The following is a 20471-nucleotide window of genomic DNA, read 5'->3' as shown; positions in this document are numbered from 1 at the left end:
AGAAACGTCAGATCTTTAACGTGCACTGACATCTCAATGCACACGGACGCCTCTCCGTGTTGCCTTCATCGAAACGCAGCCGCCAGTGGTCGGTACCGAACCCGGGCTCTTCTGCGGTGTTTGAATTTGGACGGTACATCGTCGATCCTGTCGCGCGGTATTCCTTGGCGCGCTGAAGTGTGGGATTGCAAATGGAGGGAACGCTAGAAAAGGAAACCCCCCTTGCGGAATCTCTCGAACATACCCATGGCAATCGGGTTCCGGCCGCATCTCCCGACCCAAGACATGCATCTTCAGCTCGAAAAGGAAGTGATCGATCAACCGAAAAAAATTCAAACCTGTGCTCTGATGGCATTAGACCTGAAAGAGGCATTTGATAAAGTATCGCATGATGCCATTTTGACCGGTCTGGCGAGGTCACATTGTGGTGAGCGCCCTTATGATCATCTGAGAGCCTTCCTGTCGGATCGAACTGCCACCATAGGCATCGCAGATGTGCGATCTGGACTGATCCATGTTACAGGCCAAGGCACTCAACAGAGCTTGGTGCTGTCGCCCGCTTTCTCGGTGAATTTGCTGCTCCTTAGAATTCCAGATGTGTGCCATGCCATCTACGACGATGACATCACGTTATGCATAACGCAAGGCTGTGACGCTTACATTCAAGATAGCTTCCAAGAAGCCAGAGAGCTCACACAGCACTACACGACTGAACGTGGGCTCACATGCAAGCCTGAGAAGTCGGAGCTACTTGTTATTCGCGCGCGCTCGAGGACCCCCGTAGTCCACCCCGAAATAAAACTCAAATTTAAAGGCACTTTCATCCATAGAGTGGTCAGATTAAGGGGCCTGGGTCTGCACCTTCAACCTAACGGCCGAGCAACCTTTACTATACAGTTGCTACAGCGGCAATTTGCGCAGGTGGCTCACTTGATCCGCCGTATTTCCGTATCCACCGTATTTCAAAGAAAGTGGCACGATGCGAATCGTACAGGTTCTGTTAATCACCCATGCGTCATTTCATGTGTCCTATCAACGGCTGAATCCAAGCGAGTTGAATCGCTTGAACACCCTCTTGCGATCAGTAAATACATCCATCGGAATGCGTCCGTACACTTTGGCACAATACCTCCTCCTTCTCGGCCTTACAACACGACAGAAGAGCTAATTGAATCACAAAAGACGGTCCAGCTTACGCGCCTTTGAGAAACAAAAGTCGGTCGGGCCGTTCTGCACCAATTAGGCTACCCGGAGTCGGCCACTTCGTTGCAGGAGAGGTGCCATCCCATCCAACCCAAACTGGTAGCCATGATCAGAGTAGCCCCAGTTCCAAAAGAAAAAATGAAGATTAACCCCGAGCTTCACACTGTTGGACTGTGAAGAAGAGTGACCGCCGAAGAATTGGCGCGTTTGAATTGTGGTGCTGGCGGAGACTCTTGAGAGTTCCTTGGACTGCCAGAAGATCAAATCAGTCGATATTGTCGACCATAAACCATGACTGCTCATTGGAGGGTCAAATTCTAAAGTAAAGCTCAGCTACTTTGGTCATCTGATGAGGAGAGAGGAGTCGCTGGAGAAAGATTTGATGTTGGGAGAGGTTGAAGGTCACCGGAGAAGGGGTAGGCAGCGAACGCGATGGTTAGATGGTCTCCTCGAGGCGCTGCAGATGAAGTTATGCGATGTTAGGAAGATAGTGAGAGACCGGAAAGCGTGGCGTGATATGGTGCATAGGGTCACGAAGAGTCGGAAATGACTGAACGACTGAACTGAACTGAACCACACTGGCCGTAGGACCGCAAAAGTCAAGGCACTCCTCAGTGCAGATGACGTCAATATCAGACACAAAACTTTATAGCAGCACATACTTGTGAACATACAGAAATTCACTCACCTTAAACTGGCATGTTTTGTGGATGCTCTGTACCTTCATGACGCTTTCTTTCTCTGTTACGATGAAGCTGGACCCGCTGTCTTGGACTTGGTACAAAACCTCCCCTGCAAAGAACCACATTGCTCGTGCTCAATGCACATGTGTATGCAAAGATTGTTTGCAGCGACTTGAAACCATGAAAACAGGAGAAGCATGATACCGCGTAGCCTTTCAGCATACCACGTAGAGGCAAAAACACAGAAGTTATTACTGATGTGCGGCATCAGTATACGGAGATAGGTACGATGCGAAAAAATTCGGTTCAGGTTTTAAAGGCGAAACCTCAATATGATTGCAGTGTGTTGCATCTCTCCACGAGGTCATTCTTGAGCTTGCGCTCCTTCTTTCGTGCAGAGTCGTGTTCACCGCAACACATTCACGTTTCGCCGAAACTGATTCTTTCGCAATATATTTTCAATAAGAAGTGTGAAATATGTAATGAGAAAGTATGTATACCTACATACAACAGTGCATTGGAAGTATCGTGTAAAACGTTCATGCGATGCTTTCTATAGGACTTGGAAAATTGCACGCAATTCCAACCTTATTCAGAAGGAAATTCCATGCTGCAATAGTTTGCGTAAAGAATAAAAACCTTGTGGGAAACTATCTCCCATCGTCCCCATTCCAAAGACATCCAAAGATGCTATGAAAATCTAATAAACTACATTTGGTGACACTGTCGCTGCATATCCGGCAGCAAAAATCCAATAATTGCTGAGATATTGCGATCAGAAGTTGAGGTCTTTTTCTTGTTCCCGCCGGTCGAATTCAAACTGTGCCCTCCGTCTACGTAGTCGGAGTTGAGTGACGCACACTATGACGTAAGCGGAGACTCCGTGATAGCTAGCGAGCCGGCGCGGCCCGCGGCGTCGCATCCCTCAAGGGCCAACATGGCAACAGCGTACTCGCAATGACGGCCACAGCCGAAATAAATAAAACGATGAAGAAAGTAATTTACCGAGCGATGGGCCCATAAAGGAAGAAAAAAACAACATAGAGCGCTTGTAATGCACAATACTTTACTGTTTCTCAAGCTTTTGCGCTCCTTTTTACACTGTGTATAAACAAACCAAGCCCTCGGTCATCGCAAAGCTTCCCGGCATGTTGACATACAAGTAAGGTTTAGTTACCAGCAAAATAGTGTCCTCGCTGCTGCGCTTGTCAGTTTTGAAGCTTCGTCGCACTTTTTCCCTTCAAGGTTTGTGCTACAGCTCCGTGTTCAGCGAAAATTACGTCCACGGTAGCAAAGCATGACCGAAGTGCCGGCGCCACTAAATTTGAGAGCGCTGTGAAATTCCACATGTTAAAATGGATCCAGTGCACAATATAGTGCGCATAGGCGTCCAGAACATAAGTTGCAAGTCGTGAGAGCACTCAGCATGCGCCGATGGTCAAGAAGTTGTAATTTTTAGACCGGCACCAGAAACATTTTATTGTAAATGGGGCCATGACATAAAGACCAGAGATATTTTCCGGGCTTCTGTGGCGCGGCGTAGCCGAGCGGTTAGGCGTTAGGCGTTAGCCGAGCGTTGCGAAACAAGCAGTGGCGAGTTGGAATCTTACCGCTACTGGCGATTTTTTTTTTCTACCTATCGATGTTTCTTAATCTTTTGTAATGTATTTCTAGTTCTTCGTTATTTTTAGTATTTATTTTTTACCCGAGGCCCTTTTTTCGACGGGCGAGGAGCGCAATATATCGACGCTCTCCTTGGTATGAGCGGCAAGTATGCCCCTTTTGTTTACGACGCCTGCAAATAGCACGTTGAAGGTCTTGTTGAAGCAGTATGTTGGTCAGATGTGCCATGATGTAGTGAGCAATTGAATGATAATGCGTTTTTCCTTCGGTACTTAGCATATGTATGCTTTTCGTGGCGTACGTAGCTGCAGTCGAGTGGTCAGGTCGCAGTCGAAGCGGCGACGGCGGCGATATGTTGGCGCAGAAGTGTGAACGAAGGAGCGTGTCAGCGGCAGCGGATTTCGCTTGCTCGCGCCTCCGAATGCTCAAATGGGAACCATCAAGGCGCATCTGCTGCTCCAAGCTCGTAATTCAGGCGCTGCAGGTCCAAACAAACAATCCGAGTGCACACTAAATGCCTGAGCTGAAACATAACCAAAATTAAAGTGGGCGCCTTGCGGCAAAGAATTAAGCGGGCAAACTAAAAGGTGTTTTAGTGTACTGCTGCTAGACCGTCACAACGACTTGAAAAAGCGACGATCCTAGCAGCACGAATGCGGCCGTGCTGAGCTCGTGCTCATGCGTTTCCTCGCACAATAAGGGGAGGGTAAAGTTGTTCCGGGTAACCGACAGCCGGATCTTCACTGAAAAGGGGTCTCAACGCTAACGCTGATGGCTTAAATCGGAGCCCCTAACGTGATGATGAGGCTCAAAGTTTTCACTTCTTGGTATGTTTCTTCGTTACAGGATTTTGAACCTATTGTATTGTATTATCTTTGCTTGAAAGTAATGTACATATTCAGTGCAATTTTCAAATTTGTGGACGCGTTCCAAGTGCTGCTGGACTACCCCTTAAGATAGAGGAATGTATTAGAGGGAAATAGTCTGGCATAGCTTAGTGAAGTTTGTGCCGACTTGCTGGCTCACCGGTTGAGTTTACAGCGTTGTTGTAACGCTTGTGGGTACGACCGAAAAATCTCCCGAATACAATTTGCAGAGTGCTTTGGGAACCAGAACGGACCAAGGAAGTCTTCTGGCTGATTGAGCGCAACAGAAGAAGAGTCGGACAACCCCGGCTAGCAGCATCATTCCAATCCCTCCGGACAGCGGATGCAGTCCCCTGCCCTTCGGGATTTCCCTCCCCCGGCGGGGCAGTCTGTTACCATTCGCCTCTGTCTTGTGCGACAGCCGGCGCGGCCGCAGCGTAGCGTCCTCCCGCGGGCGTGATCCGGAATGTCGAATTCACACGTGCCGTAATGTGTGTGCGTGCGTGTGTGTGCAAACGCTGGCCAAGCCCGGCACTTGAGGGAGAGAGCGTCGCCCTCTCCCGTCTGCAGGAGGTGGAGGAGATATCTGTCGCGACACCGAGACTGAATGATCACAGCTTACTCGGGCATGAATTTCCTTTTCCCCTCTGAACCAACGAGCGTATAAAAAGCAGCGGCAGATTCCGCTACGAGAGACACTTCAGAGGGACGAGAGAGGCTACAGAGAGACGTCGTAGAGACGACGCCAGACACTGTGAGCGTGTCGATTTTCCCTCCGGGCCAGCTTCTCTGCCCGTTCCTACGTGATGTTGGAATAAACGTTTTGTTAGTCGACGCCTCGTCTTTGCTGGGAATATTGCGGCCGCAATCCGCATATAACAACTGGCGGCAGCGGTGCGATGCCCTGGCGCAAGCCACATCTAACAACGTTAAAGAACCGCAGGTGGTTAAAATTGCCGGAGCCCTCGACCACTGCCTCTCTCATAGCCTGAGTCGCTTTGGAACGTTATACCCCACAAACCAAATCAAATATGAAAGACTATATGTGGTACCAGTTCGCAGCAAATGCTTGAGATATATCGGACGATAGTTGTATGTTTGTATTTGTTTCCAAGTTTAAAAATTAGTGTTATTAAGCGGAGCGTATAAAGGTCGTTCGTTAGAAAAGCTGTCGGCGTAGTAGCTGCAGTGGGCACCAGTGTGTCGGAAAGATTCGTGCGAAAAAATTCTGATATGTCGACAGATTTATGGTTTCACAACCGCATGACTTCGTGCGAGAATTTCAATCTCCCAGTATTCAAAACAAAACTATACGATGAGTTGGGGATGGTTCTAAATGAAGCCAGATTTGACGACGAGGTTCCTATAATTGAGATATTTCAGAATTTAGCAATGATTCAATGAAATAATCTTGTCGTCATTCGGGTTCGAACCCAGGCCTTGATGGGTCATAGCAAGTGTGTTAGAGGAGCACTCAGTGCTTAGTGAAAGTTACTACCGTGTGTTTTGGATTTGTGTACTGATGTTACAGTAATAATAATTCGGACATTTAGATGATACAAAGAATAAAGAGCTTTAAAAATTGACCCAATGAAAACGCAGCCTTAAATGCGGTCTGAGTATATTCGCCAAGCGAAAATTAAGTGTCTCCCTTTACAGTTTTTTAGAAGTCTTAGAGGAGTACTGCAGAAGTATATGCTTGCCAAAATAGAGTAAACAATGTGTTTACTAAACACTGACATGATATATTTGTTGTTTTAGAAACGTGGCTACCATCTTGGCTACCATCTGACCAACGTGGCTACCAACGTGGCTAGAATCTCTGGCTCCGCTGGACAGACCGCCATTGAAAACTACCCCTGGCAACGCTTAACGCTAGAACTCTAGCTAGTGAAGCTAGTTTAGCAGTGCTGTAAGAGGAACTAGAGGGTTTGAAATGGCATGTCATAGGGATTAGTGAGGTTGGGAGGCCGAATGAGGCATATACTGTACTGAAGGACGGGCATGTACTGTGTTATCGAGGTTTACCAGAGAAGCGAGAACTAGGGGTAGGTTTCCTTGTGTATAAGTATATAACAGGTAATACAGACGAATCCTATAGCATAAATCTAGCATTAACCTATCTATGATAACCTTATCATAGATCCTTATAATATTAACCTTATGATGATATCTATTATGATGACTAGGCAGTTGAAAACCTGTATGAAGGTGTAGAATTGGCAATACAGAAAGGAAAGACGCATTAGTACAGTATACTGTACTGATGGGCGACTTCAATGCCAAGGTAAGGAAAAAGTGGGCAGGAGACCGGGCAGTGGGTGATTATGGCATTGGCCCTATAGGAATAGCAGTGGGGAGGTAATAGTTGAGTTTGCAGAGTGAAATAATTTAAGAATCATGAACACCAAGCTTCTTCAGCAAACGGAAGAACCGGAAGTGGACATGGAAAAGCCCTAATGGGGAAACTAAAATTGAAATTGACCTCATAATGTACTCTAACCCCGCCATTGTGCAGGACGTAGAGGTAATCGGAAACGTGCGATCCAATGACCACAGAATGGTAAAGTCTCGAAGTATACATTCGAAAAAGGAACAAAACAGATTAGTAAAAGAAATTCATCAACGAACTAGTGGTGAGAGAGAAGGCAGAAGAGTTCAGGATCTCGCTAGAGAATAGATATCTAGCTCTAACCGAGCATGACGACATTATCCTAGAAGCAATGAACAATAATTTCAAAGATGTCATTACGGAGTGCGCTGTAGAAGTAGGCGGTAGGATAGTTAGAGAGGATACCGGTACGCTGTCTAGGGAGACGAAGGATTCGATTAATAAATGCCAAAGTATGAAAGTTTCCAATCCAACAGACAACATAGAATTGGCAGAGGTATCAAAACTAATCAATAACAGCAAAGTTGCCGATATAAGGAAGTATAGCATGGAAGGAAGTATAACATGGGAAGGAACAGCAGTTTACGTTAGGTAGCGAAGCATTGGATGTAGTAGGCGAACACGTCTGCTTAGGACAAGTAATAACCGCAGACCCGGACAATGAAAAGAAAACAACATGAAGAATAAGATTGGGATGAAGCGCATTTGACAAGCATTCGCAGATTATGACTAGCAGCTTACCGGCATCGCTAAAGCGGAAAGTATACAAACATTGCATCTTACCTGTACTTACCTATGAGGCTGAAACGTGGAGTATGACCAAAAGGGTTCTATTTGAGTTGAGGACCACGCACAGGGCTATGGAACGAAGAATGGTAAGGGTAACATTAAGAGACAGGAAGCGTGCAGAGTCGGTCAGAGAAATAACTCAAGGTACTGACATTTTAGTGGAAATCAAGAAGAATAAATGGGCATGGGCAGGACATGTAGTGCAAAGAGAGGATAACCGATGGTCGCTTAGGGTAACAAACTGGACTCCAAGGGAAGGAAAGCAAAGCAGCGGGCAGCAGAAAGTTAGGTGGGCGGTTGAGGTTAAGAAGTTCGCAGGGGCGAAGTGAATGCAGCTACCACAGAACCTGGTTAATTGGAGGAATATGGGAGAGGCCTTCGCTTTCCAGTGGGTATATTCAGGCTGATGATGATGATGAACATGGAGAAAATTGAGCATGCTGTAAAGAACGGGCGAAGTCTTAAAGCGATGAAGAAGAAATTGGGCATATATAGGCGAAAATCAGATGTATGCGCTAAGGGACAAGGCGGGAAATGTCATCACGAATATGGGCAAGATAGTCAAAGTAGCTCAGGAGTTCTATACTGATTGCTACTGCAGCCAGAAAAGTCAGGACAACAATAAGATTTGCAGCAGGGAAAAGCAGTCAGACGTCCGCCAGTAACGAAGGACGAAGTTAAGCAAGCATTAGAAACTATGAAAAGGGAGAAAGCAGCTGGAGAGGATCAGGTAACTATAGATTTGTTGAGTCACGATGGAGATATCGTGCTAGAAAAACTGTCCTCTCTGTATACCTAGTGCCTGGTGTTATCAACGCAACCGCAGCAATGGAAGAACGCAAACATTATCTTAATTCATAAGAAAGCGGACGCTAAGGACTTCAAAAATTACAGACCAATCAGCTTACTGTCTGTTACTTAGAAGGTATTTACGAAAGATGTAACTAATAGAATCAGGACTTTAGACGTCAACCAAGCTAAGATCAAGCAGGTTTTCGGAAATGATACTCTACTATCGATAATATCCATACCATCAACCAGGTGATAGCAAAATGCTCGGAATATAACAGGCCCTTATACACAGCATTAACTGATTACGAAAAAGCATTTCACTCAATAGAAACCGCGGTGGTTATGCAGGCATTGCGAAATCAGGGTGTAGACGAACCTTACTTGAAAGTGCTGGAAGATATACATAGGGGGTGCACAGCATCCACAGTTCTGCATAGAGGAGGTATTTAAATTCCTATGAAGAAATGTGTTAAGCAAGGACACATGATCTCCCCAGTACTTTTCACAGCTTCCTTAGAAGAAAGACAGACATATTCAGAGACAATAATAGCAGTTAGGGATAAGGGTAGATGGAGAATACTTCAGTAAATACTTCAGTATTTGCTGATGGCATTGCCTTGCTAAGTAACTCAGGGGATGAATTGCAAAGAATAATTGATGATCTAGACAGGAAAAGTAAAAAGGTAGGCTTGAAAATCAATATGCAGAACACTAAGGTAATGTTCAATAGCCTATGGAAAGAACAGTAGTTTACGTTATGTAGTGACTGGCGAATATTTCTACTTTAAGAGAGATGGTAACCGCAGATCCGGACCATGAATAGGAAAGAACAAGGAAAATAAGAATGGGATAGAGCGCATTTGGCAAGCACTCCCAAATTATGACTAGCAGCGTACCGGTATAGCTCAAGAGAAAAGTATATAACAGTTGCATCTTACCTGTACACACCTATATATATATATATATATATATATATATATATATGGGGCTGAAACATGGAGGCTAACAAAGAGGGTTCTACTTAAGTTGAGGACAACGCAGAGGGCTATGGAAAGAAATATGGTAGCGATAACGTTAAGAGATAGTAAACGTACAGAGTGGGTCAGAGAAGTAACTCAAGTCCCTGGCATTCTAGTGGAAATCAAGAAGAAATGAGCATGTGCAGGACATGCAGCTCGAGAAAGGATAACCGATGGTCACTTAGGGTGACAAACTAGGTTCCAAGGGAAGGAAAGCGTAGCGGGGCGCGGCAGAAATTTAGGTGGGCGGATGAGGTTAAGACTTTGGCAGGGGTCAAGTGGATGCAGCTAGCACAGGACCGGTTTAATTGGAGGAGTATGGGAGAGATCTTCGACCTGCAGTGGGTATAGTAAGGCTGATGATGGACACCTACCTAGGTGTTTCGAGAGTCTAAGCTTATTTAGAACGTGAAGGTTGTGAAATGTGTCTTTTTTTTTTCAGTCAGGCTTTGGCGCCCAAGGAGAATATGTGTCCGGCTTGGAAAAATGTCTTTCTTGCCTAATGTTTTTCTATCCTGTCACCTTATCGTTCAACGGTGGTTTACGGAAGGGTGGGTATCCTTCTAGGCATATGTGTCCACAAGAACCCTCTGTAATCTTTACCCATAGGTAGAATGCTCCTCGCTTCACAATCCAAATACCGTTACCTGTTTTCTTGGAAAATCAGGATTTTAATGAATGACCATATTAAAAATGGTGTGAACTGCATTTGGCAGGAACTATTATTTTAATAAATGCGAACTTTCAAGTCTCTCTCAATAAACAAATATGCAGTGGATGAATTTACGATTATAAGAACCAGGCCACGCGCTTAGGGTTCTCCCTTTGTGATTGCGTGGTTTACGCGGTCTGTGACTAGTATAGGCTGTTTGCCATCGAGGAATGTTCCTCGCGCTTGTTGGCGTGGTTTATGTAGGCACGTGCAATCAATATCACTCTCTCATTCCCCCTATCGCTCAGTGCCATTGCCTTGGCGGAGCCCATTGTTTGGCTCGAGAGAGCAACATATCTATCCTAAAAGTAACTAAGTGTCAAATGCGAGGATTCATTACGTCTACTTGCAAGATTTCCGATCGGTGAGAGTACAAGAAGGCTTGATTCTGGATTTTCTGAAGCCAGCGCTATGTTCAGCGTATTTGTTTCTTACGGCGAGAGCAACTGCGATATTAGCTGCGAGTGTGGGCCAGATAGTTCCGGCTTCTAATGCGGCTGAGTTGGCTGCTTCAGGTAGCACAATACGCCCGGACCGCGCATCGTGGAGGTTCCTCCGTCTGGTGGCGGCGTCACAAAACGCAGGCAGGGCTCTTCGGCGGACTTTTTCCTTGGGATTCTTCGCTTTTATGGCGCTGCTATAAAATGTTAATTTCCCATTATGTGTACCACGGCAAGCAGCATGAGTTCGTGTTTTAGTTTTGTAGTTCTGTGCGAAAGACAGTTGCACGCTTCTTGCCTCAACACAGACCTCATCATATGCAAAGCACTATTTCTTTCTTTTTTTCTTTTCAAAGTGAACGCAGCACGGTTGGGATCATGTCTCGCGCATGGCTTTGGATCATGGCTGAGCTCTTTATGCACGCTCCAGTGTGTTTAATCGGGGCGAGCGGGGAAACGTTGCGCTACTCGTTCGAGATGTGGCACAGCTCCCGCAATTTCTCGCCTAGCTACGGAGTGTCATTCGTTGCGTGTGTTTGTATAATGGCGTGAGGCAGATTGTTTATTTGCGCAAATAATTCGGTCTCTAGCTGGCATGAAGTCGGCACATTTGTGCACGTTCAAAAACGTTGTGATTGTTTGATTATCACGCATAAAATAGGCCATGATTGTGACATTTACTGAATGTCACTTTCCTTTAGCGCACCATTTGCAATTGGAAATATATATTCACCTGTATCATCCCTAACACACCTTGTCGATTTCTGTTGACGCATATTTGCTTTCTTGTGAATGTAGTAATGATAATAGGCCCTGGTGGCCTACCACAGAGTCTGTAATCAAACAGCAGAATCTGCAGCCAGCAGTTTGTGAATGGCGAAAAACCAAATGACCAGAAGAGCCTATCGTACTAACCTGCAGTATTTCCGACTGTTTACACAGCTCGATCTCAGGAACATCTGAGAGGTATCGAGCGTAATTCTTTCTTTCTTTTTTTATTGATACTGACAACCCTGTGAGGGCCATTACAGGAGTGGAAACACAGAGAAAATAAAGACAAGCAATGGCAACACATCTAATTAGGTATAGCGCGCAATACATGTATAAGTAGTAACCGATTACAAGGATCGGGAAATTTGTGCAATGCATAACATGAACTGTGTTATAGAAAAAAGAGGTGAATTTAGTGGTAACATGAAACGAAACATGGATCGCACCACTATTCAAGCACGACATTAAATGGTTTAGGAACTCTTTGTGCACATCTGTGTTTACACAGACGATGCGCGAGCCGTGAAGCATTGGTTTTAGTGTGTGCATGCTACACATTCCAGATTTTGCGCATCTGGTTCTTAAGTTTTCAGTTACCGAATACCTTTCGGTTCGTGCACTTACCGAATGGGTATGCTGCAGCTCTTTTATTTGTGAAAATAATTTTGCTTCTAACAGGCATGAAGTTGGAACATTGAATCCATACATGTAGGCAAACAACTTTGTGATGGTTGGGTGCTAACGCTGTCTCCCGATTTGGCCTTTTACTTAAGGTCACCTTAATTAACCTTCCCTTTTGTACCTAAATAAGAAGCTTTTGAGTGGAAATTTATGTTACAGTTGTGATATTTTATTCACCGGAAATCATTTCGTAACAAATAGCTCCTGACGCTTGCTGGACGCACGTTTTCATTGCTTTCAAATTTAGGAAAAATGAGTCCTTGAGAGCTAATAGACATTATTCTGCAGTCAGAGTTGCATTCATGAGGACGCGTAAAATGACCCGAAGAACGCATCATACCTACCCACGATATCTCAAAAGCTTACAGATGGTCTAGGGAAGAAACATCTAGGAAGTAACAAGTATAAATTTATTTCTGCCAGTTTTTCAGCATTTAATGTCAACCTGGGTAATGCAAGTTAGGTAATTGCGTGGCACAAATTTTTCAAAATAGCATTTCACCTGTTACAGATGAGGAACAATTGCTGTGATGCTAGCCATAAAAAACATGCGTTTGGAAAACGAACCTTAGGAAGAAGGTTGAAGAGGTCAAATAATCACTGAAAACCCTTCTTGTTTCATGCCAGCGCGACATGCGATATGTAAAAGCTATGCGTGTAAGCATCGCTAAAAACACGGTAAATATTATCACGTAGCCATTACCCCCCCCCCCCCCCTTGCTATTGTGACCGCCCTACGGCCAGTCCCAATAGTATTAATGGATAGGGCGCCAGAAGATGAGACCCCCAGGTTGGAAGGCGTCCCACATGTTACTGGGGATGAACAAAGGGCGATTTCTATTAGCTCCAGGACGAAAGAAGCGGCTGGGCTAAAGCCAAAAGACGCTCACTTGTGGATGTGTCGGGAAGCGACCGGAAAGTCCGATGCTGCAAGGATATATATCACATAGCCACATGGAATGTAAGATCTATGACGCAAGGTAAACTGGATGTCGTCAAGCGAGAAATGGACAGGTTGAACATTGGTATCTTGGGTATCAGCGAGCTCAAACGGACCGGAATGGGAGATTTTGATTCCGGCGACCATTATGTCTTTTATTGTAGGCACGAATCCAGGAAAAGGAATGTGGTCGCTCTCATAGGAAACAGAAGAAACAGCAGTGCTAGGGTACAACCCCAAAAACGACCGAATCATTAACTTCGGATCCAAGGTCACCCTTTCAACATAACGGTTATCCAAGTCTATGCACTAACCACTACTGCTGAAGAAGCTGACGATGAGAGATTTTATGCTGACCAGCAATGCCTTTTAGACCACACTCTATCATCAGACGTCCTTTTTCTCATAGGAGACTTGAATGCTAAGGTGGGCAGTGAAGAAGTATCCGCAATTAAAGGCAAGTTCGGTCTTGGTGAGCCAAATGAAGCTGGGCAGAGGCTAGTGGAGTTTTGTCAAGAAAACAACCGTACCATAGCGAATACTCATTTTCAACAGCACAAGAGGCGCCTGTACACATGGACTTCACTGGACGGTCTGTACAGGAATCAGATTGATTATATTCTTTGCCGGCAGAGATGGAGAAGCGCTATACAAGCAGTAAAAACAAAATCTGGGGCCAATTGTGGAACTGATCATCAGCTTCGAGTTGCCAAATTTAAGCTTCGATTGAGGACAACGCAGAAAACTAGAAGGCCTTTCAGGTATGATCTGGATCAAATTCCATCAGAATATGCTGTGGAAGTGATTAATCGATTTCAAGAATTAAATCTAGAAGACAGAGAGCCTGAATAGATTTGGACTTATGTTCGTGATATAATACAAGTTGCTACTGAGGTAGTTCCAAAGCAAAATTAATGCAAGAAAGCAAACTGGTTATCTGAAGAGGCTTTAAAAATAGCTGAGGAAAGGAGGATAGCAAACGTTATGGGGGAAAGAGAAAGATACAAGGCTCTCAATGCGTATTTTCAGAAAGTAGCAAGGAGACATAAGAATGCCTTCCTGAACATACAGTGCCAAGCAGTTGAGGACAACAGCCAATTGAGGAACACAAGAGCTCTGTATAAGACAATCAAAGATATCAAAGGAAGCTTCTGTGCTAAGCTGGGCCTGATAAAGGTCAAACGGGGCAGGAACATCACTGAAGCCTCAGAGACAAAAGCCGAGGTGGCAGGAATGCACAGAAGAACTGTACAAGAAGGACCCGTATGTGCAAACCCAGCATAAGACGGTTATGATTACTGATCTCGAGCCCGGCATCCTGAAAAGTGAAGTTTAATAGGCCTTAGCCAGCCTTGCTAAGAACAAAGCTAGCGGAATTGATGGCATTCCATCTAAGTTGCTTCAACACCTCAACCATGACGCTGTTAACGTTCTGTATACATTATGTCAGCAAATTTCGACAACCCTGCAGTCGCCACAGGATTGGAGGAGGTCAGTTCACATCCCCATTACAAAGAAAGGCAGTGCCAAAGTTGTTCCAACTACCGCACGATCGCGCTTATTTCGCATGTTAGCAAGGTTATGTTTAAAACCCTTCAAGGTAGGCTGCAGCAGTATGTGGATCTGGAGCTTCCGCACGTGCAAGCTGGGTTTTGCAAGGGCAGAACTAGAGACCAGACTGCCAACCTTCGCTGGATCATAGAAAAAGCAAGAGAGTTCCAGAAACCCATCTACTTCTGCTTTATTGGTTAGGCGAAAGCGTTTGACTGCATAGATCACAGCAGATTGAGGCAAGCTCTCCAAGAGATGGGAGTTCCAATTCACCTCATCTGTCTCCTCAGGAACCTGTATGAAGGGGATGAAGCCACACTCATAACTGGGCATGGTCTTACTGAGTGAGACAAGGCTGCATACTGTCGCCCTGCCTATGTAACCTATGTGCTGAGTGCATCATGAGGAAGGCCGGTCTGGACGAGTGTTCAGGTTGAGGGAAGAGTGCTGGAAAACGTATCAAAAACCTTAGATATGCGGATGATACCATTTTAATGGCAGAAAGTGAAGTGGAACTTCTAATGCGCGTACAAGAAGAGAGTGAGAGGTTTGGGCTTAAACTGAACATTAAAAAGATAAAGATCATGGTCTCTTGCCCTATCATATCCGTGAGCATCAAAGGACAAGAAGTGGAAGCTGTGACAGATTTTCTCTTCTTAGGCTTCAAGATTACCACGGATGGAGACTGCAGCCATGAAATTAGGAGACGCCTGCTTCTGGGAAAGAGAGCCATGTTTCGTCTTGACCGCCTAGTAAAAAGCAGAGACATTAGTCTGCCAACCAAGATCCGCATAACTCGTGCTATGGTCTCTCCAGTTGTGATGTATGGATGCGAGAGTTGGACTGTGAAAAAGGCTGACCGCCGAAGAATTGACGCGTTTGAATTGTGGTGCTGGCGAAAACTCTTGAGAGTTCCTTGGACTGCCAGAAGATCAAATCAGTCGATATTGTCGACCATAAACCCTGACTGCTCATTGGAGGGTCAAATTCTAAAGTTAAAACTCAGCTTCTTTGGTCATCTGATGAGAAAAGAGGAGTCGCTGGAGAAAGTTTTGATGTTGGGAAATTTGAGGGTCACCTGAGAAGGGGTAGGCAGCGAAGGCGATGGTTAGATGGCATCCTCGAGGAGCTACAGATGAAGGTATGTTATGTTAGTAAGATAGTGAGAGACCGGAAAGCGTGGCGTGACATGGTACATAGGGTCACGAAGAGTCAGACACGACTGAACGACTGAACGGAACTTAGTTCGCCCGTAACTACAAGGTCTGTTGTAATGGGGGTTGATCCTGAAGCAAGGGAGACAGGTCAAGAGCACCGAGAGATGGTCGGCACCGCACTTCAGCCACTTCGCATCAAAAGTCACGAGGTCACTTCCGGGTCTTCAAGTCAGCGCACAATGGATGGGTGGAATATAGGAGCCTCCCCTTTGAAACAGGGTGGTGCTGTAGCTATCATGCTCATTTTTCTCCCTATATCTTAATTATTGTTTTAGATTGATTAATTTTTATTTCTACATTACTAACATGTCACTTTTCTGTTTTTAAGCCACCAATCTTCCAGTTGTTTTTTGCTAGTTTCCACCGCCGGTTTATTCACCCGGCCGCTGGTCTCTAAACTCCAGAGCTTCAGGAAGAGTGGCTGCGCCTGCATCGACTTCCGGATGGAAACTATTATATTCGAGTATAATATGGTCAATTGTGACAAGACTCGCGATGCCCGGCCGCCTAGCGGCTGTTGTCGCACGAGCTGTATTACCCTCACTCTCTTAAATAACATCAACCAGGTGATTTAAAAAAAAATGACGGAAATGTGGGGTGGCACTGGCGGAGGACGCGTTCTACTTGCTCCGGATGTGAAGCTTCCGGTCGGCGTACTCGTACAATTCCTGCATCGCTCGTACGAACTCGACAAGCGATTCATCAGGTGCCTGTGTCCGCAGCTCCAGTTCTCCAGTTCGCTGCTTGTAGTCATACGGAAGGAACTCTTCCCTGAACAAGCGTCAAAAATCGGACATAGTGTTCGCCTTGTGGCCTACTAACAGGTACCACCGTGTGGCTTGATCGACGAGTGCGACTGGCAAAGCTCGTCTCAGAATATCGCTCTCGCTGAGGTCACTAGCAAGGTCATACCGGCGCAAGGCCATCAGGAAGTCATTAGCGCTCTGCGTGTAGCTGTAGTCGCTGTATGTCGGTATCGGTACGCTGACCCGAGGGCCAGGCGAGCGCGCCTGCGGCAACAGCTGTTGCAAAGCGGGTGCGAGAACGATTGCGGCGGCATCTCCCTCTGGGTGACATACTGCGCGTTCATCAGTCATCGGGTGTGATGCGCGTGTCGCTGTTGATGGCGTTGTCCAATCGAAGCCAATGGGCCATCGCGACTGAATGCCGGTGGGAATAAAGCCTTCGCCAAAGGGCGGTAGCTTGGGATGCAGCTCCGGACCTCCCGAGGCTTGGTACACTGCATGCCTCTCCGTCAAAGGGCGGGGAGCGTCGCAACATTTGCGGGTGTAGACACAATTTAGCCACCTGGCCAGCCTGCGTGCGCAGCGGATGATAGGAGCGAAGAGTAGCCGCCGCCGACTGACAATGGCTGTACTAGTAATTTAGGTTTGCCTGTATTAAAACTCGTTTGGCGAACCGCATTGGCAGTCGCACCTGTTACATGGCGGAGCGATTGGGCCTGGAAGCCACTGCCACTGGGCACGGGTTTCGGAAGCTGGCCGGGAGTTCTTGGCGCGAACATACTAGCGCGAACCGCATCGACGGGTGCGCCAGGGGACACGTTCGAAAGAACGGAGCTTCTATAGCCACAGCCATCGGACTGTTCCAACTCGAAGTGTTTACCAGGAATGCCCGGCGCGACGGTTCGGACGGTAGCCGCACCTGCGGCATCATGCAACACGTCCAATTGACTTCTCAACGTTGCATCGGCGGTTGGATTTGATGTAGTCAGATGGCTAATGCTCGAAATATCTCGAGCTTGGCCGCAGTCGTCGGCCAACTTCATTAGGTTAGACAGCCCGTAGCGCGGGCTGGTCATGTTGGTCATAAAGAGCTAGCCTTCCCCGCTGGAACGCCAACAGGGACCCACGTTGTTGCGCCAAAAATGTGGGATTCTCTACGGGGCTGCGGCTCCGCTCTCAGAGCAAACAACGCTCCGCTAGCTCAGACCACAGTGGTGGCCCTAATGAACGACACGAACACCGAGGACCAAAGGGTTAACCGTTCATTGTTCTTCCTCGGCCGCGCGCGCGATCATGCAACGGCTTGAGTTCACTTGAACAGTCCGTCAGGATTCGTGGATGCGTCCGCTCTCTTCGCCCGTCCGGTCCGCACTGCCCTCGGCGCACACACAACATACGCACTCACTCACTCACTCACTCTCGTCTGCCCGAAACCACACCCAGCCAACACATGCCGTGCGCCTCTCTCTCGCAGCGCGGCGTAGCCAGGAGGGGAAGTGCCACAGAGAGCCGGCGATGTAATGCCTTCCCACAAGATAGTGTGGCAGAATAACAAAAACGGCAACATGGACTGAATTGACGATGTTTACGCGGGCAGTCATCGTCTGATCGGTGTCATAAGGAGACCACCAACAGCCATTCAGTTTTCACCTTGGGGTGCCGATCCGCGAAGTTCTTGTTTATTATCTAGAAATCCGCTCTGGTGTGTAACAAAACGGTCGCTGGGTGCCCGTTGACGAGAACAGAAAAATCGGTGCTAAAAACGTGATCTACATGAGGCGAATTAGGAGTTACAGGTGCATGCGGCGGCCGCATCATATTCACACTTTCACAGCATCGGACTGAGTCGTAACGGGGGGTCTATATCTTTGATCAGCAACATCCCCACCTGATGTCGCGCCTTCAGTTTCTCCGACGTGGGCTTGGCGACCGGCGCCTCGGCGCATCGGCAAAATCACTGCGGCTGGGTTACGAGTAACGCGCGGGAAAAGACGACTGTGGACGGTTGGTGGAAGAGGTTGCGCAGGTTACTAGGTATTCTTCGACTTCGGGATGGCGTTCGACGCCGCGGGGACGCGGGGAATTGCGGTAAGAAACACGAAGTCCGAGTTCACGGTAGTGGCAACGACAGTGCAAGAGGCCGGGTTCTCCGCAGTGGTAATACAGCGGCCGCTGGAGAGGAGTGCGCCAGATGTCTACCTTCCGAACTGGTGGCTGCATGATGGAACTCTGCTATGATGGCGGCTGGTTAGAAGGCTGGTAGAAAGTTGGCTGAGGAGCGGACTGCAGCAGCGATTAAAAAAAACACAATTGCGCAGGAGGCGATGCGGGCCGACGAAGAGCTGCTGCGTAGCTGGTGGAACGTGGGTCCGACAGCGACTCCGCCCGCTGAAAATGTTGAGCAGCGGCAGTCGGATTAAGAGATCCAAGATTGAACTTGAGGAGGTCCTCACAAACTACCTCGCGGATCAGCTCACGCAGAGAGTAATCTTCAGGTGACCCTTACAAAGTGGCCACATTGCTGAGGGGCTGACCGCAGGCAGACTCAGTGCGCCGACATCATTGCTGCAGGGCTCGCTTAATGAGGGTAGCTTCAGTGATGAATTGCGCGACATTTTGAGGTGGACTGAGAACGAAACCAGCGAAGAGTGGTTCTTTTACGTCCTGAATCAGGTGGCGCTACTTCGCTAATTCCGTCATATTGGGATTAGCACGTCGACAAAGACGGGTCGGGTCCTCAGCCAAGATGACCACTCTCTCCTTAGGCTGTGCACACGAGATTCTAGAAGGTAGCGTGCGTGTTAACGGCGGTCATGGCTGGCAAAGGTAATCCACAGCTGCCGGCGAAAGTAATCCCAGCTCTGAAGACTGGCCTCCCTATTCTCACACCACGTTTTAGCGCAGTCCTCAAGTTCAAAACAGACGTTGCGCAGCTTCTGAACAAGGCTCCACTGATTGAATTGAGCAACTCGCTCGAACAGGTCGATGCAGTCGTCGACATCTTCATCAGCACCGCCATTAAAACTGGGGAGCACACAAGGCTGCTGAAGCAGCAAATGATGTTGACTTGCCTGGGCCATTGCAGAAATCTCGTATTCCTGGTCTGTTGGCGCCGCTTCAGGTAGAGGAGCAAATTCCGAAGTCAGACCCCGGCGGCGACGGCTGCAGTGATGGACAGATGTAGACACGATAGGGAGACGGTCGGGGCTCGATGTGTGGCTGAAAAAGGCCCGAAACATAGAGTTCAAGACCGCACCTCACCAGTGTCAAGTAGCCGTTTAAGCCCGTAATTAGAAGGTTGGTTGTAATGGGGGTTGACCCAGAAGGAACCGGATAGCAGGTCAAGAGCACAGAGAGACGGTCAGCACCCAAAGTCAGCCTACTCGTATCGAACGTCACGAGGCCACGTCCGCGTCTTCAAGTCGGCGCACCAGACTCGCGATGAGCAGGCGCCCAGCGTCTGCTGTTGCTCACGCTGCTATATCTAGCGTTGGGCGATAGGACATGGAAACGTAAGAAGGTACTTCCGAGCAGCCGAGGTTGCCGCACTCTTCCTTAAGCTTATATTCAAAAGCAGTAGTAGATAATGCTACGATTGTCATGTACGATTTTCATGTGCCATGGTGGTGGTTCAGTTATGCAGAGCTCGTCACTAGAGTATCCAACGGACCTTGAGAGGGGACAGCATGCGGGGAGGTAGCCGCACCTAAAACTAGCGCTACTTAAAGTAGTCGTCGTTTGAGCTGCAAACAATACGCTCACCCTATTTCAACGACGGTTTACAATCGCGTTGAATTCAGTAAAGTGGATGCCAATTATTTCCGATTAGTTCAGCATGTTTGCCTGTACATAAGCGTGTCGCCAAAGCGCCTGTTCCGCTCATTTCTCAACGGCCGCTTGTTCGGGTGCTCGAAACACCACCATGCTGACCTCCAGGAAATCTACCTGAACTTGTCAGTTTTTCTCCAAACACAGTGCAGGCGTTGGTATTGATTTTGAAACGCAAAAAGAAGGGATGGTGCTCATTATAAGCTTTATGGCGTAGC

The 20471-nt window shown here is 47.2% G+C and overlaps 1 protein-coding gene across 1 annotated transcript in view; it reads right to left on the bottom strand.

Annotated features, from left to right (window-relative positions):
• Positions 1 to 20471, bottom strand: part of LOC146209862 (luciferin 4-monooxygenase-like) — a 197043-nt gene that overhangs the window by 120744 nt on the left and 55828 nt on the right. The window contains exon 2 of the mRNA XM_084604576.1: positions 1892 to 1995. Coding sequence (XP_084460702.1) covers positions 1892 to 1995 — 104 coding nt within the window. The remainder of the gene's footprint in view (positions 1 to 1891; positions 1996 to 20471) is intronic.

This window comes from Amblyomma maculatum, chromosome 1, assembly GCF_055883805.1.
Source record: "Amblyomma maculatum isolate TAMU_Amacu chromosome 1, ASM5588380v1, whole genome shotgun sequence".
Lineage (NCBI taxonomy): Eukaryota > Metazoa > Arthropoda > Arachnida > Ixodida > Ixodidae > Amblyomma > Amblyomma maculatum.
Note: the sequence above shows the minus strand (reverse complement) of the source record. Positions and strands in the feature narration are given on the sequence as shown.